Below are 26,356 nucleotides of genomic sequence, written 5' to 3'. Positions count from 1 at the left end.
AGTTCGCAAAAACGAAGCTGATTACCGAATTCGACGTCGATCAGCGTTCGCCCACCGTATTCTTACGTAACTCCAAGGAGGACCATCCACCCCCCACGGCCCGTGTCGTGTCCTGTCGGATCCTGTCGACCCCTCGTCATTGTCCTGAAACGGGTCCGGTAGAACCAGTCAAGAGCCGGCCGACAGAAGTCGAGCGAGATGTGACCGATAATGTAATTATGCGGGACAGGTTTTTTGTGCCGCGCGACGACGGCCGGAGAGAACTCCTCCTCCCTTTCTTTCTCTCTCTTTCGCCCTCTCTCTCAGGCCTCGACTCGGGCCCCGCGGAAAAAAGGAGAAAAAAAGCTCGCGCAGAAATGTAATCGCGATCTCCACGGCCAGAAGGAGAGGGTCCAGGCAGGAGTGCACGCCGCGTCCCGACGCGTGCTCCGTTCGACCACGTGCAACAAGTAGGGGTGTAACGAAAGCACTTATAAAAAGCGAAAGAAGAGAAGCTGTATCGCGCAAGCGAATGCAACAGTCTGACTAATGTGAAACCTTCGTGCAAGGCGAAAGCGAAATATTCGTTACAACCCTAGACTGAGAAAAACAGTGAGCTCAACTTTTAATAGTGTCAAAGAAATATTTGGTTAATTCACTATCATTCAATTATCTGACTCAAATACATTGTCACTATTCCGAAAAAATGTTGCATACAATTTATTCGAGTCAAAGTTGGCAACGTGAATATGGAGTCTACAAGGAAGGTCCCGATACCAGTGAAATTTCATTTTTTGCACAAAAATTTTTTAATTTCTACAAAGATATGTTTAACAAAAAAAATTGAAATTTTACGCTTGCCAGGACCTTCATTATAGTCTCCGCGTTCACATTGTAAAGTTTGAAACGATTCGGCACACCAAATTCAAAGAAAAGTTTCATAAACGAGATCTCTTTGGCGTGATTTTCACATCACCTTAAATCTGCACATCTCGTTTCGCACGAATTTATCGTTACACTTGCAGCCTTAAGGTCGCCTTTCAATGCAATGCCCTGAGACGTCGAGGACACCTGAGACGCGTATCGAGCGAAATCGATACGAGGTGTATAGGATGGCGCGTGGATATTTAATATTCGCCTGTGGATCCCTTACGGACATTGTAAGCACCTGCGCGTGCCGAATGCGCAGAACACCCCGCGCAGATATAATGCATCAGCATTTAGGCGCGATGCGTGATCTCTAGCGTGTCAAAAAAAAAATGCATAGTAATAACAAGAAATTTTATCTGCTGCAACAAACGTGAACACTGGAAAATGGGCCGGCAACATTTATATCCAAAATCATTTTCGTTATATTGACGAAAACATTCTAGCGACAACGAATTATATACCGCTCATTTGTTTGAGAAGGGACAACAATAATTGCCTGGCTGCCGCAATAAATTCATTTGCTAATTTAACAAGAACTTTTTCCACAGAGAGCTGGTTACATCTACAATTCGACATAACTGCAAATACTTTTCTCGTTGGTAGGATTATTCCTGCGGTAAGGGAGAAACATTATCGGCAACCTGCTACAAGTGCAAATGTCTTTTTTCCCGTGGACGCACCTGCGTCACTCATGCACACCAGCGGACGTGATTGCCTTCCTTTTTCCCATCGGCTTCGTAACATCCACGAGGTAGACATCATGTCCGCCAGTGTACTCGTGCACCTTGCGATCGGTCCAGCGTTCCAGGTTGGAAAGCACTTTCGTAGTAACGCCGGCGATTTACCTCGCATTTACGCGCATTGAAATCTCTGTGGGGATTCCGCATGCGGGAATCGCGATGAGCCGTCGGCCGGTGCGGTCACCCCTCGTCGAGCGCGCAGCGACTCTCGTCGCTGCAAGAGGTCCGAGGTTCGCGGAACCCGCGCGATTCCGAGGCTGCGAGGCTGAAAATTGCGAGAATCGGCCGAGAAGATCGACGAGCTGGTTCCGGAGCGCCCCGTGGAGAGGCCGGTGCGGATGCTCCGCGTCCGCGAGTCCGTATCTCTCTCTCTCGTGGAACCTTGCCGAAGGAGGAACGGAGAGAAAGAGAGGCGCACAATGGACCGTTGTCGAGCAGCCCATCCCCCGACACGGGGAGCACAATGGACACTATTATCAGCTATTCATCGAGTGCTCCTTTAAACCTGTTACCCGATGCAATGGCCGGCTTCCCCGCCGGCCCGGACACTTGCCGAGAGGATTTTTAAACGAAGACGTCGCCGCGTCCCTGCGACCTCGCGCGCTGCACGTGGGTCTCCGAGAGCCCCCGTTTGAGAGTCAACGCACGCGCCTTCCCGCCTCGATTTTTGCCGAGGGAGTCGGAACGCTTCTCCGTCTACGAGGAGGAGGAGGAGGGGGAGAAGAGAGACGGGGTTAACGAGGGTGGCGAGAAGTAGGATCAAAGGAGGGAAAAGTAGCGGGCATCGATGTCACGGGAGACGTTGAAGAGGGTCCACTCGAGAGGGAGAGAGACGCCGTGGTTACGGCCGGAGAGCGACAAGGAGGGGACGACGCCGCCCCCGATGTGGAAGCGAGACACGAGAGCGGTGTCGAAAAGCGTTCGTTTTACGAGTCGGGGCAAGAAGTGGCCAATAACAAACACGAGGGCCGACTGCCGTGAGAACAAGGTCGACGCCGGCCTGCAAGGGCTCCGTTCCCCGCAGATGCAAAAACCTGCGAGATATCCGCGGAGAGGCGCAGCCTGCCGTTTAAACTGGTTCCTCTCGTCGCCGAGGACCTCCGCTTTCCCCGTTTCTCCGCGAGGCCGAAACCGGAATTCGGCAAAATCCGAATTCCGATCGAGCCGGCGCAGAAGCCGATTGCACGGGCTCGAACTCGAAGAGTCGCTCCTGACCGTCAAATATGCGATCGATTCGCGCATATAGGCCGTATCGTCTGCGTTTCGCGACGAAGATGAGAATTTCCGATAGGTTTAACTTGAGCTACGATTTCGCCGAAATACTTGGTTTATGTATCTGTACGCTGGAAAGCGCGGGGGTCTTCCTCGAAGATATGGATACCCCGGTGCGCGATGGGAAGACCCTCTTGTTCGGCTTCCATCGCCGTACCGTTCGTACAGTGACCCTTCCCTATCCCTCTGGATATAAATCCCTCCATCGACAGTGACCTGCCCTGATACCAGGGCTGGGTAACTATTTCAGTTGAATTCATTTGAAATGTTCTATATATATATNATACATATATAAAAGCCAAATACCACTCACTAACCCACTCATTGACTGAGTCATCATCGTTCAGCCTAAACTGTTGGGCATAAAAACGTAAAATTTGGGGGGTACGTTTGTTTTGTAACATAGAAGCTCCCTAAGAAGGGATTTTGAACTGAGATGGGGAAAAGGGGTAAAATGTGTTCTTCCAAATTTCCACTTACACATATCGTGAGCGAAGCTCCGACGAGGCATGCTATACTGGAAAATAAATAGCGTAAATTCAACTAATTATCCAAGTGAAATATGGCGAAACTCAGTAATCGAGTTGATTCAACTTAGATTTGGAGCAGAATCACATTTCGGAGTCGAATCAACTGTACGAACGAGTCGATTGCTCCAAATCTAAATTAAACCACCTCTCTTATCGAGTTCGCCACATTTAACTCAGAAAAATGTTGAATTTGCTCTCATTTTATCCCAGTGTATCGATTTAATCCGATATTTCAAATGAAGGGTTTATTTAAATAATTCAGACATTAGAAAGAAAACAAACGTGATCAAAAGAAATGCTGAATTTTTTATGTCTTCAAAGAAATCATGATTTCGATCAACCCTGGGGCAAATATTATATATATCCAAGACGTTACTTCCATCGGTGCACGGATGCGTCGCGGATGTACATGCTCGAATCGGCCATAAACGATCGCGGTTCCCCCTCGAGGGCCTCGCGGATGCATTGGGCGCCGGAGATAGCCACTGGCGGTGCGCGGTCGCTCCCTCTCTCTCCCACCGCGTTCCCCGCGCGTCGGGCCTCTCTGTCCCTCCCGCGAGCCGACTCAGTCAGTCGGTCAGTCAGTTCGGAGCAGCGCGGCCGCTCGCACCGGATACGCTCCCGGAGAGCACGGCGCACCACGGCGCGGCACCCTCCACCGCGACTCCGCCGCACCTGACGGACGACGGGCGCACAACCAGAGGATCGGCCGCCCGGGAACCGCTCGCGATGCGCTGGGCCAGGCTGACGGCCGCCCTGGCGGTCCTCGGCGTCCTGGCCCTGGCCGACGCCCGCCACCACCGGCAGGGACCCGGCCACGGCTCCGAGCACAAACCTAAGGGCGACATCTCCCTCTGGATCGACCACCAGCAGATCAAGATGTTCAGCGGTGAGGCCCTCGTCGCTCCCAGAGCTCCAGGAATTCGCGAATCCCGCGAGACTCGCGAATCGGCGCGGATTCCGTTAGCCGAGCTGCGCACCAAAGACGCGTTCGGGTCGAATATATCGCGGCATTTCTTTCAAGACGTTGCGCTCGATGCGAGTAATGCGCGCCCCGTGGGCGTAGATATACATAAACATGTACAAAAATATCTCAATATATGTTTAGAAATATACATAAATACGGGTAGGTGATTTAAGGGGATATGAAAGGGTCATTCTATGTGTACATCGAAACGTGAAAACGTTTATAAAACTTATCTCCAAACTGGGGGCACCGAATAATCTGAAACTTTAACGCGTGATTATGGAGGTCGTAATGAAGGCCTTGAAAGTAACGAAATTTTATTTTCCGAAAGAAAAAAAAAATGTTTTTACCGAATAAGAACTGAAAAAAGTTGTAATTATGCTTGTTAAATCAAATTGTCAAATTGTTTCAAATTATTCGGTGTATCCAGTTTGGAGAAAAGTTTTATAAGTTTTCTGACTTGGTATATATATATGTATGACATTTGCATAGCACCTTAAGGCTTGGAATTGATAAGCTGCGCGCCGAAGACGCGCTGCATTTTTTTTTACATCCATTTTGCATTCAAAAGGATTTTTTTCGTCTCTCGATTTGATTCTAGAGTATTGAATTCGTGCAACTTTGAACGTTTACATGGGTTGGATTTATGGGCTAGATTAATATATATCTATAGCAGGATTTATTTCGTTGAGTGAGCACTTCGTGCAACGAATCTCTCCCGAATCACCGGCGACCCACGTGGAACGGGTTAAGTATGATTTACACCGATCCGCGGTCGTTTCTTCTTTCTTTCCCTGAGGACGCGAATTTTCGACTCGCTCCTTCGGGGAGTGGACGCTCTCGTTATTTTAAGACAAGTTTCTCGCGGCCTTGAACCCTCGCGAAATATCGAAAGGTTACTCGACTCGGCGCGCTCCTCCGGCGGAGTTTCTTCGCCGTTTGACGGGACGAGGAAGTGCCTCGGACGACGCGCGTGAATTATCTCCCGGGAGGGTAGTCATTTCCGCGAGATCTACGGCGGACGTTAAGCTCGGGAGATCTGGAGGACCGTGAACTCTTCCTACCTCGTAAACTCGTTTCTTCGTGACTCGAAATTACCCTTTTAAAAATGTTTTGATATTTCGAACACCATCGAGCACATACGTATATTAAGATCGGATGAAAGGGTCATTCTATATATAAACATAAAAAAAAAAAAAAGTAAAAACATTATAAAACTTTTCTCCTGGGTGCACCGAATGATTTAACACTCACGAAATTATCGACTTTTATGCCCGAAATCACGTGGAAATCAGCTGTTGAAATTGTTGAGCATCACCGAGATCATCGCCACTTGTTACCGAATAACATTGTTGTTTATCGTATAAAATCAAGGGTAATCGGCTCTCGATGAAGGAAATCGTTTTTACTAATTCCCGAGTGAATAGCCTCTCGTAAAGTAGACTACTCCGCGAATGAATATCCTTTCGGGAAGTAAAACCTCCGATTGGAGTCGAGGCGTGCAACCTTGGATTCCCACGGCGCGATAAGCAAGAAGGTGGAGGTTGAAACAAAAGCGGGAAGCTGCCGAGAAACCTCCCTTGATCCTTCGTCCTAAGATGAAGGGATCGTTTTCGAGATTGGGATCTTTTTCACCCGTGGAAACGGTTGCGGCTCGTCTCCCCCGGCGTGAAGCTACGAGTCACTTTTCGAGCCCTCTCGTCGACCGGATGACGGATGGCGATGACGCGTGAAACTCCAATAAAGGATCTTCCTTTCTATCTCGAAGCCGGGTCCTCCCCTATTTACAGGACCCGGGTTTTGAAAACGAGCTACCTGTCGTGCGCGGAAAATAATTTTCCCATGGGTTTCCCGGAACCGAGCATTGGGATATTAAATTCGCCGCGGTGATTCTACCACCGAAGGGGTATTCACTCTGGAAATAATGGACATTAACCCTCGGAATCGTATGCAAATCATTGGAAATCACTGAAACACTGCCGGAATTTTAAATACGACCATCCCTTGTTACCGAATCGCATTGCTGCTTATCGTATGATATTTAAGACAATCGGCTTTCAGACAAGGAAATTGTTCTCACCGATTTCCGAGTCAACGGCCCCTCGTTTACGACTTTATACATGTATCTCAATTCTTGAACAGGCGCCGAGATGCAGATCTTCGCCATCACGGAAGGTATGGTCCTCCCGTACCTGTTGGACCCGGAATTCGAAAGCAAGCTGCCCATTATTCCCAGCGAGGTGTCTTGCGTCAACTTCACGTGGAAATCCGGCGTCAAGAAGTACTATTACAACTTTTATCGACTAAAGTCCTACGACGAGTCGATACTGAAGACCCCCTCGATCACGATCAAGACTCGAGGTCGAGTGCCTAAGAGGCCCAAGGGTAAAAATTCGTTAACAATTGTCTACAGTTATTACTGTTCTTGGGGTTTGAGATTTGACTTTGTTTTAAAAAAAAATGTCTTTTCTCCCCGCTCGTGTTATGAACCATCTCAAGGCGCTTTGATAATAATAATTGCGCTTTACATGATAATTTCTGTTGTGTGGCTGCTTAAGGTGGTGCGAAAGCGGTATCTGAGGGATCAATAATTTACGATACTTTTCTCTGAACTGTATGTACCGAATCGTTTAAAAATTCACCATGTAAATGCGGAGGTTTCAAGCAAGGTCTTGATAGCAATGAAATTCCAATTTTTATACGAAATAATAAATTGCTTATGAAAAGGGTTAGAAAAAATTGGAATCTCATAAGTATCGGGACCTTCTTTAGGGCCTTTGCATTCACGTGGTGAAGTTTCAAACGATTCGGTACACCATGTTTGGAGAAAAGTTTCGTAAATGAGAGCCCTCAGACGCCCTTTTCGCGTCACCTTAGGGATGGATGGAAAGGATGCAAATTATGACCCTTTTTTTGGACGAGTTGAAAACGATTTAGTATGCCTTTCAGAATTCAGCGTTCTTCTGCCTTGTTCGGGGAACAACTCCGGGATCGTGCAATTCGGAATCGGCCTGATGATCGAGACTCGTAAAGGCAAACCGTTGAACGGCACGCCGTTGCATCTCAGCCTGAGAAAAGAGTGCACCGTGCGTGGTGAGTTCGCCAATCGCGCCCAAGATCGTCATATCTTCGCAAGCACACACAGTTCTGTATCACCAGTTATCATCAATATATTTATCATATCAGTATTAATTAGATATACGATACGGTCGATCTTAATCGATGTTTCGTTTCCGCTTACGAAAGAAACAAACCATTCTTGCCGTTTGCGGTTACGCTACTTTCCACACTGAAATCATACATTGTTTTAACAATAACGGATAACTGATGAAATACTTTTCGAGCGTACATCATATCGACACATTTTGTCGCGTTTGACATCCCGCGTGGGCGTAACAGCAGGGCGTCAATTGATCTCCGATTAATCTCCAATCTCGAGCGACAGAGCCCTCGTGGCTCCTATTTATCCACGGCACGTGATTAGAATGTGTAAATATAGCAAGGTTAACCTATAAAAAAAATTATTATATCTTGAAGTCACACCCACAATATTCTTAATCTTATCCTGAATCTCTGTACGCATCACTGGATGACGACACTTTGCTATCGATCAAGGCTATTCACCGGAAGTTGTTCAACTCGTACGATGCCGATAGTGATACTGCGTTTAATTTAGTATATTACTGATTACTGTTGAGTAACCAGAAGACACTGAATCTAGTCATTATCTTGTAGATCCAAATCCGGTCCCATGCCCTGATGGATACTTGGGGCCTCCGCACTGTAAGAAAGCACTTTGCTATCCAAACTGCATGAACGGTGGAAACTGTACGGCACCAGGGGTCTGTTCGTGTCCTCCTGGATTTCAAGGACCATACTGCGAAGGAGGTAATAAGAAAAAGAACCGTCTTTCATGGGGACTATACGGAAAATTTCATCTATCTCTACTTATCCACACGCTATCTACTGTTATATCACAAAAGTTCATTTAAAAAATCACATCGTCCCGTTTAGAATATTTGGTTGAAAGCACTATAAATGCTTCATACCACCTTAGATATCGCGATGGCAGTCTTGCAGCCAAAGTGTATGACCTTGGTCAGTGCCTGATAAAAGGGGGCTTGTTCGGCGCCATGTTCCAATCCCGTTTCGTGATGCTCCTGTTCTTCGTCGCGGAATTTCTGAATGGTGTCCAATAGTTCTTTGTTCTCATCGGCCACGTCGCTGGCCATGATAGTACGCAACTGGTCGTTGTAGTGATCTACTATGACCGTTTCAACGGCCACTGTGCACGCCATTGCAGCTTTTTTACCCATCAAGGCTGTACCAGCGCCCAGAAGAAACCCAGCCACGTTCCAAACCGGTGTGAGAACGGTTGGTCTTGCTCTATGCTTCACAATCAGCTCCTCGAATTTTTCCCGATGCCTCTTCTCTTGCTCCCACATGTGCTTTATAGTTGGGCCAACCGGTGTGTTGCCTGATTCATAGATAGAAAATTAAAATGAGCCTTGGAGTTACTTTTTAAGAATAAATTTCACTCAAGAGCTTGATTTCTACCTAATACAGCCATCTGTCCTGCGTATATTCTATCAGCTCCCAATTCTCCAGCATGATCGACTCTCAGTATCGAGTCTATGAGCTTTCCCGTTTTGGTGTTAGACGCTGCAGCCGACACTGTGCCAACAAAACGTATACCGCCTTGTTTCAGATGCAACATGTTCCTTAAACAAGATCATAAAAACATGTTCAACAACCATTTTTCTTTATTTTAGGAATATGCGCAGAGAAGTGTCTGAACGGTGGAAAATGTATACAGAAGGATACGTGTGAATGCCCAAAGGGCTACTTCGGACTACACTGTGAATTTTGTAAGTATCGATGATATGAATTGAAGATAAGTTTGACTAAAATCTATTAAATGCTATGTTGTATTTCAGCAAAGTGCGTGATTCCTTGCTTAAATGGAGGAAAATGTAAGGGAAATAATGTATGTCGATGTCCAAATGGATTCAAGGGAGATCACTGTGAAATTGGGAGGCGTTCTCCACAACGCTCAGCATGTACTCGAGCCTGCCGAAACGGAACTTGCCAGCCAGACAACACGTGTCATTGCGAACCTGGATGGTTTGGAAAGTTGTGCAATAAGAACAAACCGTGGGCCTAATGTGCGAGAAGGAAGCTGTTATCGTGGCATTGTCATTTTCACTAATAGGAGACTTCTTTGTACGTCATCTTGTGCTCTTTTGGATATTGGCATTTACTAAATTCAGATTAAATTGTTCTATATTCCAATGATAGAGTATTTTAGGATTTTTAATACGAAAAAACTAATACAGTCATCGATCGAGCAATGCCGCGGTAATTGAACACATGGACTTCGTGAACATACCCCACCCCACATGTGATATGTAAAGCTGCTTTACACGATTTTATACTATTAATTATTATTAATTATATTCTTTTATATTGTAAGACATTACATAATGATTGTATAAAATAAAAGTATTTTTTCTTTTATTAAATACCGTTCCTTCAAATTTAATACACCGCCTTAAAATGGTTTACAACGTTCGCTTCCGGCCAATTCGTGGAATCGTCAGTTTTCCAGTAGAATCAGAATCAATTTTTGCTGCAATACTCTGAATGACTAAGTTCAAGTCTTAAATAAGCAACATCGACAGCTGATCCCATGGCGTGACCTGTCACGTTACGCGAATCAACTTAACCTCTAAACTGGACCGTCAAAACGTGAAATGGCTAACACGATAAAAATTTCCCACAATCCGAGACCTCCTCCAGCAACACAGTCAATAAAAACTTGAAAACCATCGCGATCGCGTTGAACGTCTCCTCGCCGTCAATAATCCACTGCGGTATCCACGCGTAACCGTCGATCGAATTCTCGCATTCTCGGCCAATACCGCGTTGCCCTCCGCAATACCCTCTGGAATTACCTAATCGAGCGGCGTGCGAGGAAAAGCCCGCGCAAACCGCGTCAATCGAGCCGTCCACGGGTTTGGAGGTTAGGTTCGCGGTCTTCCGTGGGCGCGCTCGAGGCACAAGAGCGTCCCGGTAATGGCGGCCGTTGGGAGTCACGTGTCTCCTGCGAGGCGGCGGGCCAATGGGAAGGCGGCATCGGAGATCCGCCATGACAGTGGCCGTCGAGCGGCCGACCAATGGGTTTACTCGAGGCCCTGCTACATGTATACGGAGGTACGCGTTTCGGAGGTGGCTGGCACCCGAGGTTTCATCCCCGGGTAAAATCGGTGAGTTCCATCCTGGTCCCGGGCCGCTCGATCCCCGAGAGCCGCGCCGCCCCGGGCGCCGGGTCCCGGGCCGAGTCCGGCCTCGCGAAATCGGGTAAATTCGTATCGTCTGCTGCGCCGTATCGCGCAGGCCCGCACAAAATGGCGGCCCGTGCGACGCGCTCGGGCCGCGGGTGGAGATGGAGACCCTCCGGCCGATCGATACGAGCGAGCGGGCCGCCGATCGCGAACGCTCCCACGGCCATGGTGCCCGTCGTCTCTGCGCGCGCGTACGCGCGTGTACCTTCGCCGAGGGCGCGAGACGTGGCCGCGCTTTTCGCGGGTTCGCCGCGTTCCGCGCTCGGCTGAGATCGGTAGCCGCCCGGAGCCCGAGACACGCGCGACGGGAGAGAAGAGCGCCCGGCTCGCCTCCTTCCGCGGACCGAGGACTCCCCGAGCCGTCGGGGCGTGGTGCCGCGGCCGGGGCCGCCGGGACTGCCGAGACTGCCGGGAGAGGACGACTTAACCTCGCGCGGCCGCGCGAGGCGCGCCGCGGATCGCGACCACTCACGGGACACACAAGGTGCGTACGCAACTCGCGCTTTTCACTGGGCCTGCTCCATGGAGCCGCGCGCCGAGCGCCCAGCGCCGTGGAGAGAGAGCGGTTTCCCGCTTTGCGGGTGCCCTGCGCATCTAAGCCGCCCGGCCGTGCTCTCTTCTGCCCCCTGCCCCCTTTTTCCCGTCCCCGCGAAGACCGCCGCAATAGTGCGCAAAGTGACGCGCCGACTTTGTACCGCCGGGCCCCTTTGCGCCTGTCGGCCCGGCGCAGCCCACCTTCGGTGCTTTTACGCGCCGACACGCGCCGTCCACGTCTGACGCGAAAACCAGACCGGGGCCGACCGTGGCCGCGGTCGCGGCCCGGCGGCCCGGGCGACCCGCCGCGTCCGGGCTCGGTAGGCTCCGGTGAGACCGTCCTGGACCGCCCACCGATTCACGCTCGAGGCAATTCTTCTTTACCTTCTGGACAAGGGTAGCTAGTGTAGTTTATTTTCCTGCACCCTGTGAAGCTTCTCTTGGATTTTGAGCTCTTCCATATCGCGGGTGCAGCGAGCATGGATGGGAATCGTCTTCTTGACCCAGGATGACGCAGGGGTGACAGGAAGCAAGTGGTGATCAATGCTCCGACTTGGAGTCGATATTTGGTACCTCCTGTTTTTCTTGGGGCTATTTTAGGAATATGTTATGATATACTCGGATTTGGATCTATTCGACGGAAGGTAGACTCTTCCTAGGAGAGAGTTCCAAGATACGACGATAGGTTAGATATTCAATGTTCTTCTTGGAAATATATTAATAATCGAATTAATATTGTAGAGAAGTGCTGGGTGAATTTGTGGATTTTTTTAAAAGATGGGTAGGGTCAAATCCATAATGCTTGCGGAGTTATTGGATTTCAGGGGTGAAAGACCTCGACTTTTGATTGCTAGCAGTAGGTCGTATGTGGGAAAATGCGTGTATGCGTGTCAGAATCGAAAAGGTAGTGAGAGAAATGAGGGAGGGTGACCCTATGATGGGGTGGAACGAAATAGGGGATCCCTGAATGAGTCATTGTCAGGGTTGGATACATTTAAAGATCCCTACTCCCTGTATGCTTAAGTTCCCTGGAATTTAAAAACTTCTTTTAGTTGTATCGTGAAGTTGATAATTAAGTAAATTTTATTAATAACTAATATCTTTTGAATTAATTTGAAAATGTTCTTTGCGGTTTGAATAATGGTTATGTACATATTTTATACCAGGTCGAAGCAATGTAGAGGTGGCTCACGACAAGGTTCGCAAGAAGATCGACGGGGCATTGCAATAGGCGTACGGTGTCGGGGAGCATAGAATGGCCTCGCTGCCTGGCGACTCTAGAACGATGGATCGACTTTCGGACGACGACGATGAGGACCCCACCAGCGGGTCGGAGACCTACGAGGAGGGCGACCTCCTCAGCGCTGCAATGGACGATGACGTGACTGCCCAGCTCGCCGCTGCAGGTTGGCAAATCAAACACGCTAATGGTGATTTCCATTTTTTTGCTTTTCCACCTTTTTCAGTTGCAAACCCTAATCTATTTCATCCTCGTCGAAACAGGCACAAGGTTTATGGCTCTCTCGACAACCATGTCGGAGTTCACGCCATAGGCAAATATTGCTTTGGGGAAGAACTTGAAAATATGAGAATGTATAATCACGTAGCCCATTCCTCAAAAGTATCATTCATTTCATGAGTTATCCCCTACGTGTTTTAATTTTTTAATTTCTGTCTTCCTATTAACCTTGATTTTTGGTGATGATTGTCGTAACGAAAATACATTAGATGTCTGCACGTGTCATTGTGGCTTTATGCATTTTTTGTGTTTGAACGTACCTAATATGCCAGTGTAATGTTTACAAAATACCAAAATTCTTTAACATTCAAATACTGATATGCAAGTAACATGTATCATATCGAACGAAGAAACCTGTAGGTATATTGGCTCACTGACCGAAAGGGTACCTGTTCATTAGTGACAATACCCACACCTCGGATCACCTTTGATGACCACTCTTGTCGATTACACTGGCATGTCACGTCTGTCAGGATTGTCATGGAAAATCGAGAGTTTCTGATAATGATTGTACTCAGGCCCTGTCGGCGTCGCTGCGGCTGCCGCAATTGTTTCGGCGAAAAAACGAAAACGTCCGCACAGCTTCGAGACCAATCCCAGCATCAGAAAGAGACAGCAGAACAGGCTTCTCAGGAAACTTCGAGTAAGTCGACCGCTTCTTGCCCGGCGCACTAATTGCGCCTTGTTCGGTGAAATAATGAAAACACGTGTCCACGTTTCAGCAAACGATCGACGAGTTCGCGACGCGAGTCGGTCAGCAGGCGGTCGTGCTAGTGGCGACGCCTGGAAAGCCAAATAGTAGTTACAAAGTGTTCGGGGCGAAGCCCCTGGAGGACGTTGTTAAGAACCTTCGGACGACGATCATGGACGAGCTGGAGAGCGCGTTGGCTCAGCAGGCGCCACCGCCGGTCCAGGACGACCCGTCTCTGTACGAATTACCGCCCCTGATCATAGACGGCATCCCGACCCCCGTCGAAAAAATGACGCAGGCTCAACTCAGGGCGTTTATACCTCTCATGCTCAAGTACTCCACCGGCAGGGGCAAGCCCGGCTGGGGGAGAGACAGCACCAGACCGCCCTGGTGGCCCAAGGAGTTACCCTGGGCGAACGTCAGGATGGACGCGAGGTCCGAGGACGAGAAGCAGAAGGTTCGCTCGCCCCTTCTTCCCGTTGTCCCTCGTCGAGGGGTTCTATTGTTAGACACTTTACCCCGATCATTTGGTACGCGTACCAAAGGTGTCGATTTATCGAGCTCCCGGTGTAAACAACGATGTACAAAGACGGGAAGATATGCCTTTCTTTTCTAGCGTACCGTCCCAAGACGATACGCGACTGTTTACACGGTTTAACAATTCCACGCCTTTGATACGCGTACCAAGTGATCAGTGAAAACAACCGTATGCAGTATGCAGGTCTATCACGTTGAAAATAACGATTAACTGGAGTGTCGTTCCTCAGATCTCCTGGACTCATGCGCTGAGACAAATAGTGATAAATTGCTACAAGTTCCACGGGAGGGAAGACCTTCTGCCCGCGTTCAGCGAGGAGGACGACAAGTCCAACGTACTGATACAACAGTCCGCCCCTCATTCGTCCTCGCATCCCTCTCACTCGTCCGGCCAGGCTCAGGGTGGCCAGTCGACGCAACAGCAACAGACGGTGGGAGTCGTTCGCCTCAACAGCACGGGCTCGTCTAAGGGAAACTCGTCTCCGCCGCAAATCATTGCCGCGTCACCCACAGCTCTTGCCACTGCCACTCAGGTGGGAGTGGGTGGAGTCTTTCATACGAGAACTTCTTAATCATGCATTTTGTTGATGCGATTCGTGTTTGGTTTCCCTTATTTGAGTTCTGTACTTATTTAAAGTGTATGACTATACTTATCCAGTACGGTATTCCCCAGAGCTAACCGGGATACATTCACCGTTGTTACTTCTAGACCTAGGAGAGATCGATTTTTCTAATCGCACGGATGTCGATTGCGTTAACGGCATTTACGTTCTTTATTTATTATTTATTTATTCATTCGTTATCTGTGCTCAGCAGCTGGGCGTAAAATTTATGGCGTACCTTTAATCCTTTGACTCGTATAGGCGTGTATGTGCGTCCAACGTTTGGTCCACTATTGCCTGTTCGCAATGGTGAATTTCGCCCATATGTAGAAAGGGCTTAGCGGTCAAAGGGTTAAAAGCTTTGGGGATATTTTTTCTTTTGTTTATCTACCTGGTGTAGGATATTAACGAGCCTGTGGCGCGTTTTACAGATGACGGCGCAGTATCCAACGACTGTGTTGCAGACGATAACGAATCCTGACGGGACCGTGTCGATAATACAGGTCGACCCGAGCAATCCTATTATCACGTTACCAGATGGCACTACCGCCCAAGTCCAGGGCGTCGCCACCGTAAGTTTCCCTTAGCATTTGAACAAAATCTGAGACCATTTAGGATTTAATCGCGAAGAACCCTGATGACGAGAACAAACTAGTTAGTTTAAATCTGCCGCGAAGCCTGTAGGCACCATTCGTTAATAGCAAACGCGTCATGAACTGTTAATGTCGATGTGCTATTTTCTGCACGTCGCACAGGGCGACGGCAGAACGGGCATCGGAATTTTCACCGTGCAATCGAGGGGTGGAACTAGAAAAATCCCCGTGGTTCGCAATATTCATTTCTCTCGAGCTGCAATTTTGGGCCCTTGAAAGACGTGAATGAACTCTGATATTCAACCCCTCGATTCGGCACCGATTCGGATCCAATGGACTAGGAGACGTAAAAAAATGGATGAAAAAATTCTCTGTTACAGCTCGAAACGTACGACGTGAGAATTAAAAGCGAGATGGACTTGTAACGGTGTAATTAACGTGTCCCGATAGGTGTACATTAACGCTGCCTAAGCGTTGCATGGTTTCCTCCTAGGGACAAGATTTGCAACGAGAGTCTCGCACTTGTTATCTTCGATCCACTAATGCCAACGATTTCGCATTCGTGTCCGATATATATATTTTTTTTTTTTTGGGAGTTTTAATCCGTGGATTCCGCAGGACAGTCTGCCACGGTGTCCAGTCGAAACTGTCTACGATTTAATGTAGACTGCTAGCCGAGTTGAAGTTCCGCTGGGAATAGCGTATAACGTTAGAGATTTATCGCGGTTCGATAATCAGGCCTAGACTTCGGAATTATTGACTGATGGTGCGTACTGGCATTAATGTAAATCCGGCTGTCTGGTGGCAAATAATTTAAGAGGAAGAATTGCACATATCCCGCGGGCTTACAAGGAAAATCCTACGAGTCCATGACTGTGGAGAAAGAGTTACAGAGCTAGCGGTTGAGGCCCTATTAACCGTGAGTCGGCCATCTTGGATTGCGAGGTCAAAGGCGAGGGAATTGAATGAAATTCCCATCCAGTACTTTTTTTTTCGAAACGAATAACATTTTCCAGCAAGAAGTAGCGTTGGATAAAACTAGATATTCGGGAAACGTGTCAGTGGGTCGTTTTTTTTTTATTTCACTGGGAAACAAGATATCACTTTCGGAAAAATCGACCTGCCACAACCAAGGACGTTTCCGGGTAATAATCACGAGATAGACACGATGTCATTACAAACACGGACTGTCCGACACATTTTACGCGTCCATTAATTATTTTGGGACTGATAACTTGACGGGAAAAATAAGTAGTCTGGGAGAATGGTGGAGGAGAATCTCGGGCAATTTCCTCGCTTCTGAAGTCGTAATTCAAGATGGCCGACTCAAGGTTGCCAAGTGCCTTAAACTCACTCGGTGTTCATTACAAGTCTTGCCGATGGTAATGTCAATTTACGGAAGTAAATAACTGCTAAGTCATAGAGATAGGTGTAACCGATACGTTGCTAGAAGTGCCTTAAACGAATAGACGACTTCCAAAGTACTTAGACTAGCGTTCTTCTTTTTTTTTTTTTCCCGGTTGAAGTGAAGTGTTTGACGAGTTGCACTGCTCTTAGCGGCCTGTGGATAGGGCCGATTTTCACTCCTCCTTAAAAAGAAAAAAAAAAAAGAAAAGAAAAAAGATAATGAACCGAGCGCGTTCTCGAAGGCGGCGAAGACGGTTCATGAACCTTTACCTTTAAGGAATGGAGAAGAATCTTTGCTATTAAACGGTACGATTAAACCAATCTTCAGTTGTCAGGCGACATTTTTTATTATTTTACGCTGGTCTCCACTCAACCCCTACCCGTCCATCCTCTTATCCGAACCAATCCTTTTTATGATTACGTTAACGTAGGTTTTTCGTCTAATCGACAAGGGATACTCGAAGGGGACTGAATTTTTTTACCGTGCCATATTAATTGTAATTATTAAGCGACCGTACGTCGATCCTTAACGACGGCGTATAGACCGTTCTCTTCGACGATCACAACCCCCCCCCCCCCCCCCCCCCAGTTTTCTGACACGCAAAACATTAACGGATGTGCCAACTAATTTCGTGTACATGTCATCGTCTAACTCTCTCATGAGAAAATTTTCATTTGTGAAATTCAATTGACGAGAAGCCTCGATGTCCATGACATTTTCCTTGTAAGCTCAGGATATTAGATATGGGGTCTCTTGCCGAACAGCGTGCGGCTCGGTTCTCGTTGTTAACCGCCGGTCTCCTCGAAGGATCCTTTTCTTTCTCTATTCTTTCGTAAGGAACACGCGGTCAGAGGACGCCGCAGTGTTAACACTATCTAAGGCGACGCCAAAGAAACGTTTGGACTCTCGACAAGGGACAGCATCGCTGAAAAATGAATAATCTTGCTTTTACTGCAGTAACAATTGCACTAACAGCAAAATTAGCCCTATCGGGCGTGGATGTAATTACTCACGTGCTTTTTAAAAAAAAAGTGAGAAAAAGAATGTTCGCTAAATTGGCAAATGAGTCCGTAATAACGGCAACAAAAAAAAAATTATTGTCACTCGATGAAGTAAGCGATTCGGTTTCTTGCGGCCAGAAAAGTCTATCGCAACCGTGAATACAATTTGTGTTGTTCCAGGAAAGTAATAGGATATTTTTTTGTTTTTAATTTCTCTTTTGTGGTCCATACAGGAAAGAGATTTTTGGCAAAAATCTTTCTTGGCTCGTTCTCGCCTGGCATTTATATTCGCCGAAGCGAGTAAAAAAAAAAAGAAAAATTCATTTCCTGCGACTGTGAATTATTTTTTCAATGGGTAGTCAAGGACCCAGCGGGGGAACGATCGCACCTGTCGGTCACCTTCTCCGAATTGAATTTTGAAATGAAAATTTCTGCATGTTGCATCTAGATACACACGAGTCAAGGGGAGGTTCAAGCTTTGGCGGAAGTCGCGGGCAGCACTGAGGGCGCCAGCGTGGCCGTAGACTTGAACAGCGTGACCGAGGCGACCTTAGGTCAAGACGGTCAGATTATACTCACGGGAGAAGACGGACACGGTAAAACTGTTTTCTATAGGCTCTGCACCGTCGCCGGCCAGGAACTGCTCGAGCAGTGAGATTGGCGAGATCTCAAGACCCTAGAGAGAGTCCTTTCTGCATGTCGCGAGCCGTGGATCCGCCACATTAGGAACCACCCGAGTGTCTCACCTCGTTCCTCGCTTGGACCCCGAAGAGACCCCGAAGAGACCCCCAAGGGGACGATTCTGTAACTCGAATCCAGCGAAGGTGCTAAAAATGAACACCTCCCGCGAGTTGTAACATTTACTGTGGTGAAAATGTGAGATACTTCGCGTGAGACTATTCCACCAGAAATTTCGTGTCGAATTTCGTAGTTGAATTGATTCGCTTTTAGATATCGTTAAAACAGAATGAAAGATAAAAGATACGTATTTCTTTTTTATAGGCGGGATAACACTTTAACGGGGTAAAATAGCCCCTCGAAAGTGGGGTATCGAGCGGTCTCATTCTTTCACATATGTAAACGTAGTATTTTAGGAAGAAACCACTTGAAATATTTGTCACAATGAGAAATCGCCCGGAAAGATTACGTTAATATATGCGGAACTTTTATTTTTCAGTCTGTCTTATAATATTCTAATGCGAATCGGTTCGGCGAGGGGCACCGGAAATACCTTCCTTGTCGATCTGGAGATTTCACATTTTCACTCGGAGGATATGGGATCGGGTAAATAAATTCACGTGAGGTGACAGTGCGAGATGTGAGCACTCTCGCAAAATATACAGAATCGATCTTCAGGTCTCGCCGGGATCCAGGTCTCCTTCTCATTCTTGTATATACAAAACACGCGCTCGATGACGCCTCCTTGTCATTCTTGTATATACGAAAAACGCGCTCAATGACGAAAAGGGTGGTTTCCTAGACAACGAGTTTCCTAGCATCCTCGAGGATCGTCGAGGACGTGCAAGGATCCTCGCGCGACGTCAGGGATGGGCAAAGTGTTACTCGCGGGGAGGGTCGGTGCTCGATGTTTTTTTTTCTCTCGTTCTCAACCCTTTCGCCGCCAAGTTTTAACAGATTTAACACAGGTGAAATTCAGGAACGTGTGCAAGCTATAATTGCCTAAACGCTTAAATTAGACGCGTTTAACCTTCATGTCTTCTTCTAGTCCATGCTATCTATCGCCGATTTTCCAATTTCTCTTATACCTCTCCGCTGTTTTTAATTAATTGTACATTGTTCACACAAATTGTCGGTAGTATGTCCCATTACAACAGGGAGAAAAAATGATTAGTTGACTGAAAGAAATATATACCGTTGACGTATATATTGTTGCCTATATCGTGCACAACCGTAAGAAACAATGTTGTTGATAAGAGAAATTGATATTATTAATTTAAACGAATTTACTTTACTCAATCTGACATCCCTTTGGACGTAATCGATCGCAGGATTTTGTTGTCACATATTTCTTTGTGTCAACCAACTTTTTTTTTTCTTTTTCTCACGGGTTCATATGACTTTGTTGACGGTAAACGGTGTGGAAATTGAGGAAGACAAGAAGGCGAGGGGACATTCACTCAAGAAACCGTGGATTATAACGCTGGAAATCGCAAGCAGAAATCACTGGAAAAGTTTTATTATTATTTTGACGTTTCGATATATATATAATGACACTTTCGCAACACCCTTAAGTGCTCCAAATTTCCACCCATGGTTTTGATTTCGAAGGCGAGGGACCGAGAAACTGCCTGCTTCTTTAGCAGATTCTTTTAAATACAAGGAAGATGCCGACACGATTTTTCGGGATCTACCAATAGATTTTATATATGTTTTTTGAAATGTGAAAGGGTTAATTCGAGCTTCCCTCCTCTCACGAGTCGTCGACACGAGTCTCCCGCGCGTTCTCTCGCACCCTTTTTGCATGGTAATTAGTTGTCGTAGTTGAGATCGATGGAAAGTCTCTTCGCACGATACCGAGCACTCTCTGTATCCAGTTAGCGTTCGTGTCTGCACGTAACACCGTGGGGCACCATGGTATCGTCCAATCGCTCGATTACAACCGTTGAATGGCACTTTGCTCGCCCTTGCACGAGGCCGAGGAACCCGTCGACGCGAAACCGAGGCCGAAGCTCCTACATCTCGTCGAAGACGAGCGAAGAATTGCCGAGCATCGTGTGACACTATCACGAGGACTTGTGATTAACTCTTTCCCGCGTGTACGTTCCCCGATAACGCGCCGACCGGTGATTAGCGATTTTAATTTTGCCTGTACATACTGCACTGTATACAAAAAGTCCCGTGGATCATGATGTACAAAGTGTGCCGAGGAAGAGACTAGGCACCCTAAACGAGCCTGATCGACTTTATGTAAATACGTCTGCCCTTTTAATTTAACGCTTTCCTTTGTATACAGCGCATGTATACGTTTCGCGCGCGAGGGAGGACATTTAAGGTGATGTGAAAGTGGCGTCGAAGAGGTCGTTTATGAAACTTTTCTCCAAACAGGACCTCTCGAATCGTTCCAAACTTTACAGCGTGAATGTGGAGGCTATACGAAAGGTCCCGACCCCCGTGAAGTTCCAATTTTTGCTTTTTTTTTAAATTTGTTTATAGATGATTTTTAATGTTTTGTAAAATATGGAATTTCATGGGCGTCGGGACATTTCTTATTGCCTCCATGTTCACGTTGTAAAGTTTGAAACTATTCGGTACACCCAGTTCGGAGAGAAGTTGCATAAACGGTTAACCGTTCGGATGTTGCTTTCGAGTCGCCTTAAGGGACGAAGAGGCGGCTCTACGGGCGCCCTTAACGATTTCATTTGGAGCATTTCCCCGCCAGCTTTGCGGACAAGAGTTCTCTCGCATATGCTGAAGCGACTCGTCGATTCTTCGTCTTAAGGCTTGGCAAAGGCAAAAATCATGCGAAGGGGCGTCCTCGGTCCTAAGATCCCGGAGGACGCCCGTCCCTCATTTTACCATTAGCGGTAATGTTATTATGTTACTACTATTATTATTAATTATTAATTATTACTACCGATTAATTTACCTTACTCTTAAGCGGAGAGAAGAGAATAAACTGTACATACACATAGTATCTTTTCTGTTGACGTTTTTTATTGTTTTTTCAGTACCGGCTGTTTTTCGTAGGCTTTTTATTTCTCGCACGGCGAGCAGGTCCTCGCGCGCGGCCTCGCGGAAGAAGGGGGTTTGTCATTCAATTACGGTTGTAATTGAGTAATCAGGTCGGATTATGTCGGTCCCGAATGGGAAGGTGAGACACGGGCGTGATAAATATGAGCCGAGCCCCCGATGTCGCGCGTGCCCTCACATAGTAAGTATATTCATTTTTCTATATGGCAGCCCGACGCGGTTGCTCCGGCTTCAGTGTGGTAAGGTTAAGGCGATGCGAAAGGGGCCTCCAAGGGGTTTCGTTAATGAACCTTTCCTTCGAACTGGATGTACCGAATCGTTTGAAATGGCGGCCCTAAGCAAGGTCCCGACATACATAGAATTCGATTTTGTAAATCTTTATTATAAACCTTGAAAATTGTTTATAAAAATGGAATTTCCTGGCTATCGAGACCTTTCTTAGAGTCTCTATATTATCGTGGTGAGATTTCAAACGATTCGGTTCACCCAGTTCGGAGAAAAGTTACCTAAATGGTTGACCTCCCAGATGCCGCTTTCACGTCGCCTTAAAGGGGGGGGCGCAGCCACGTGCCTCTTCCCTTCCGGCGAAGGCCATGAAGAAGAGGCACTGGAGAGAAAGCATGGACAAGAGTTGGGATAGAAGGTGACTTGGTGATCTTGGTGTTGCAGGGTATCCGGTTTCCGTGTCCGGGGTGATCACCGTCCCGGTGTCGGCCAGCATGTACCAAACCATGGTGGCGAACATCCAGAGCGATGGCACCATGCAAGTCGTCACGCCCATGGTCCAGGTGCCCAAGGTCGAGCCCGGAAACGGTGAGACCAGCATCGAGGCCGTCACTATTCAAGGCCACCCCATGACCATGATCAACGCTGCTGGCGAGCACCAGGTCCTCCAGGTTATCAGCCTCAAGGATGCCAATGTGCTCACCAAGGCCATGCAGGCTGAAGTCGTCAAGGACGAGGACAGTCAGCAGCAGCAGACCGTCTCGAGTCCGGAGTAAGGAGGTCCTTAATGTCGAACGAGGACCTGGGTTCTCTGGAGTCCTTGGACCCTTCCGGGTCCTGCCAGGACCCTGCCCAAGGCCGCAGGCCTGACTCGATCTTGTCTCTTTCAAGGGTGCGCGCCCGTGCACCCAAAGACACCTCCGATCGGCTAGACTCGGCGGTTCTGTCTTCGCGTCGTCGTGTGCTAGTTTCTTTCTTTTTTTTCCCCTTTCCTTTCTGACTGTCGTGACGATTTAGGGATGTTTTCTGTGTTTTCGTAACTGAGGAAAAGAGAGCGTGGTGGAGGAAGTAGGGAGACAATGGTCCTCACTACGGGGCACTGGTCGCCCTCTTTTCGAGGGTTCTTCGAGTTTTTCTTCCTTCCTTATAGAAGAAGTCGGCCATGGCGAAAGCACCGGTGCGAGTCTTCCATTGCTCGTGCTTGTACCTCGTTTTTAAGGTCGAAAGACTTCTTTCAGCCGTTTAAATGATACAGATTATTGATGAATCTTAAGGTGATGCGAAAGTGGCGTTAGAGGTCTCGTTTGTGAAACTTTTCTCCGAAGTGGATCTACCAGAATCTTTGCAAATCTTACAACGTGAACGTGGAGGCTATAAGGGAGGTCCTCAACACCCGTAAAATTTTAATTTCTTAAAAATTTGTTTAGAAATATGCTTTACATTTTTTTTTTATAGATAATGAAATTTCATGGCTGTCCGAATCTTCCTTATAGTCCCTGTATTAACATTGCAGAGTTTGAAACGATTCGGTACATCCAGTTCGGAGAAAATTTTCACGAACGATTGACTCCTCGGATGCCACTTTCATATCCCCTTAATGCTAAGATTGAGACACGAGTGTAGACCTAAGGCTCAATGCGTGTTCTAGATTTGCACATTAACATGTTTTGGATCGGTTATATATATATATACACATATCGACACGTGAAGATATTTATAAAACTTTTCTCAAAACTGGGTGCACCAAATGATCTGAAACTTTAACCCGTGATTATGGAGGTCCTAATGATTGTCTTGAAACTCGGGAAATTTCAAATAGAGTCGCAACGCGTCCAATTCACGCATCGGGTCTAAGGAAGAGGTGCGACCAGTCCTGGATGTTTAACTCGTTGGATTAGAATGTAACCATGTTTGTATGATTATCCCGGGGCAGATGAGTAGAATCAATTTGGATCTGACTGCCTTCTTAGGTATTTTGCTGATTGTTGTAAGTAACGAATCCCTCGAATATTTTATATGTTATATTTATTATTATTACTCTATTATATCGTGTTTAATGTTATACTTTGATCTAGTCCTAGGTAGAGGGACCGGAAAACCTGAAACGAACTTACGGAACCTTTACGTTTACACGCTCTTGATGATTATTTTTACGGTTATTTATTGCCGTGGGAGGGAGAGGGCGCAAATCTCATGGTTTAATCGAAAGGGTCGAAGCCGGAACGATGGTAACGTGAATCACGTTAAATAGACTCCGTCGTTACTTACGAGGGTTCGGAAATTCTACCTGGATTAATCTCCGGATTATCCGACGCTTTTATACGTGATTCGTTACTTTCCTTCTGTAGCCAAGTCGTGCACTCTTTCGTTTTTACAGAAGGGCCAAGTCAAGATATGGTTGTCCACTCTTGTCATTTTTCTTTTAGTGAAAACAACTCGGCCTAAAAGATTTCGGAGTGTACGCGTATGTTTCTTTTCTTTTTTTTTTCTCCAAAAACTTCACGTCGTGTCACGTGAGAGACTAGTCAGTGTAGTGAGGAATAGTGTATGCGTTGACGGACAGTAATTACGCTGTCGATAATTTTCTTTTCTTTTCTTTTTTTTATGCTCTTAAGTTACCGTACAAGTCGGCTGGAGTCGCGAGTAACTTTCCGGACCTTCAGGACCCTAATTTCAGAAGCCTACTCGACCGAAGCAGAAATTCCACCAGTCATGTATAGTCGGAGAGTCATGGATGAGTTTTGAACTCGTACTTCCGATTGGGTATAGTAGGCTTACGGGAAAGTTCACAGAAAAGTAGAATTCTAGAGGAGCAAGTCGTGTCCCCCGCTGTGTCGAAGTTCATTGCATTCTTCCTTTACAGTGAGATTTTTCATCCATGATGGGACTTCTCATCTGTAATGAAATATTTCCTCTATGGTGAGATTATCATTACCAGTCGATCTTCGATTCTTAGGCATAGGAAATGAAAGAAAAAAAAATCATCGTGTCCAGTTTCTCGTTTTACATGTGAAAAAGCGTCATCGAGACGAAGACAGAGGAAGGGAAGCGATTCGTTCCTGCAGGAGCTACTCCGATCTGCAGAATTTTGATCTTCGACAAGTCTAGGGGTATTATCGTTTAAGCTCTTCACCGCGATCACGTGTAACTATTGCAATTCGTTTTACAACTCCCCGCGGGGGGAGGATTAAGTATTTCTGACGGGTACAAATAAGCTAAGGTGTAACTTTTTGAGAAATCAAACGTACGGACTCGAGGGCTCGAGTGCACACCACACGAGGACGTAGCCGCACTCTCCGTTGCGTTGATCTTGCAATTATTTACATGTAGAGAAATCCCGTGTTTGGTCTGCTCCGTAAAAAGGCGCGTCCACGCTCTAGCGCGCGGCATGTAAAAATAAGCCAGACTCCCTATTTTTTCCTTAAATTTTTCTACGGCACTTTTGAACGAGCGTAACGAAACGAGACGCGGCGGAGGCCCGTTTTCGGGGCCCCATGACGGACATTGCGATTTTGATATTGAATTTCGAGGGGTTCGATTCGCGCGTCGGTCCGCCGACTGTTCGGAGAAGACCAAACGCTTCGTTTCCGGGGAGAAGCGGGGGTATACCTCCGTTCCCGAGCAGTATCCTCCATGCATTTAAGCACAGAGTCATTTTTATACATAGGCACGTGTCCCTGAAATCCAGGGGTAGCAAAGTCTCATTTTTCCTCTTCTGCGTGCAAGCTTGTTTCAATGTTGCGGAATGGGCTCTCTCCTTCGAGGGAGTCTTATCTTCCTGGTATTGCCCTCCGAAGGCGCTTCGAAGGTGTTCAGTTTCTCTTCGAAGTCCATCGAAGCTGTTCGTAACACCTTCTTCCACCAGATATCTTGGACGAAAAGATACGTAACCTTGAAACAATAGACTGCCGTCGTAACAGATACCAAAAATGTTTTTATATTATATATAAATATATATATATAGAGAGAGAGAGAAAGAGAGAGAGAGCGAGCGAGAGAGAGATAGAGAGAGAAAGAGTAGTCCAGTTAAACGAGTGTCATTGTGGAGAATCAAGTGAAAGAGAGCGAGCGAGAATTTAGGAACGAGTTGTTGTGTTATCTCGAGATCATGTCCCCTGAGAGCATAATATTATACATATTAATATTTATACGTAGTACCGTATTAAGTATTATTTTTGAGAGACAGACACCCCCGATTAAGTAATTCATCATAATCATTAGTCAGGTGTCGATCCAATTGGATCTCGGAGGCGTAAACTACAGAGAGTATGATACCAAAGTGTTTCAAACCGGTTACTTTCTACGATTAAAAGCCACCAATGCAATTTCTGGTGTCTATCTCTGTTTTGGTTCCTTTTTAATTTATAATGAGAATGAGGAGTGAATTGCATCGAACGACGTGCGAAGGTCAGGATATATGTATATGCGTAAATACATGTATAAAACATTGTATACGTATATTCTGGAGTACCATTCTAGATCGTTAGAAGCATATGTGTATATGATCTTATCGCTGTGTATCATGTAATGTAACTTGTAAATATGTTGTCGTTGTGTCACCTTTCTGCTTTGGTTACTTTTTTGGTGTAAAAAGTAAACTAAATCACTGAGAAATCTTAGAGAAGACGCAAGAGGTGGGTAGATGAAGAAAACTATTAAAATACAGTACGTACATATCGGCCGATTCCCTTGTCCTTGACTTTTACCTAAACATTGGAATCTTGAGATGTCGCTAAGGTTCTGGATCGCTTGCCCTGCATGGAAAATGGTTGG

The 26,356-nt window shown here is 46.7% G+C and overlaps 3 protein-coding genes across 9 annotated transcripts; 2 read left to right on the top strand and 1 right to left on the bottom strand.

Annotated features, from left to right (window-relative positions):
• Positions 1-4,051: 4,051 nt before the first annotated feature.
• LOC105697263 (protein shifted) lies at positions 4,052-9,934 on the top strand. Its single transcript, XM_012420427.1, has 6 exons — positions 4,052-4,340; positions 6,561-6,803; positions 7,368-7,511; positions 8,154-8,306; positions 9,191-9,286; positions 9,356-9,934. Exons 1-6 carry the CDS (start codon positions 4,181-4,183, stop codon positions 9,580-9,582), a joined length of 1,023 nt encoding a protein of 340 aa, XP_012275850.1. The 5' UTR covers positions 4,052-4,180; the 3' UTR covers positions 9,583-9,934.
• On the bottom strand, positions 8,302-10,485 carry LOC105697264 (5-demethoxyubiquinone hydroxylase, mitochondrial). 4 transcript variants are annotated; one of them, XM_012420431.2, is made up of 3 exons: positions 10,245-10,351; positions 8,976-9,139; positions 8,302-8,895 (listed from the first exon to the last, which is right to left on the bottom strand). In XM_012420431.2, exons 2-3 carry the CDS (start codon positions 9,133-9,135, stop codon positions 8,462-8,464), a joined length of 594 nt encoding a protein of 197 aa, XP_012275854.1. In that variant the 5' UTR covers positions 9,136-9,139; positions 10,245-10,351; the 3' UTR covers positions 8,302-8,461. The 4 variants fall into 4 exon arrangements, with proteins under 4 accessions (XP_012275854.1, XP_012275855.1, XP_012275853.1 ...); XM_012420432.2 differs by lacking the exon at positions 10,245-10,351 and adding an exon at positions 10,145-10,165; XM_012420430.2 differs by lacking the exon at positions 10,245-10,351 and adding an exon at positions 9,944-10,138.
• A 129-nt stretch (positions 10,486-10,614) lies between these two features.
• Positions 10,615-22,985, top strand: LOC105697261 (DNA-binding protein P3A2). 4 transcript variants are annotated; one of them, XM_012420423.1, is made up of 8 exons: positions 10,615-10,684; positions 12,463-12,726; positions 13,334-13,458; positions 13,538-13,963; positions 14,274-14,474; positions 15,077-15,217; positions 18,096-18,243; positions 22,028-22,985. In XM_012420423.1, exons 2-8 carry the CDS (start codon positions 12,552-12,554, stop codon positions 22,357-22,359), a joined length of 1,548 nt encoding a protein of 515 aa, XP_012275846.1. In that variant the 5' UTR covers positions 10,615-10,684; positions 12,463-12,551; the 3' UTR covers positions 22,360-22,985. The 4 variants fall into 4 exon arrangements, with proteins under 4 accessions (XP_012275846.1, XP_012275848.1, XP_012275845.1 ...); XM_012420425.2 differs by lacking the exon at positions 10,615-10,684 and adding an exon at positions 11,138-11,246 and having other exon boundaries at positions 12,463-12,702; XM_012420422.2 differs by lacking the exon at positions 10,615-10,684 and adding an exon at positions 11,138-11,246.
• Positions 22,986-26,356: the final 3,371 nt, after the last annotated feature.

This window comes from Orussus abietinus, unplaced genomic scaffold (genome assembly GCF_000612105.2).
Source record: "Orussus abietinus isolate OABI.00-Male unplaced genomic scaffold, Oabi_2.0 scaffold261, whole genome shotgun sequence".
In the NCBI taxonomy this organism is placed as follows: domain Eukaryota; kingdom Metazoa; phylum Arthropoda; class Insecta; order Hymenoptera; family Orussidae; genus Orussus; species Orussus abietinus.
The sequence above is the reverse complement of the archived record's forward strand: the minus strand, read 5'-3'. Positions and strand labels throughout refer to the sequence as shown.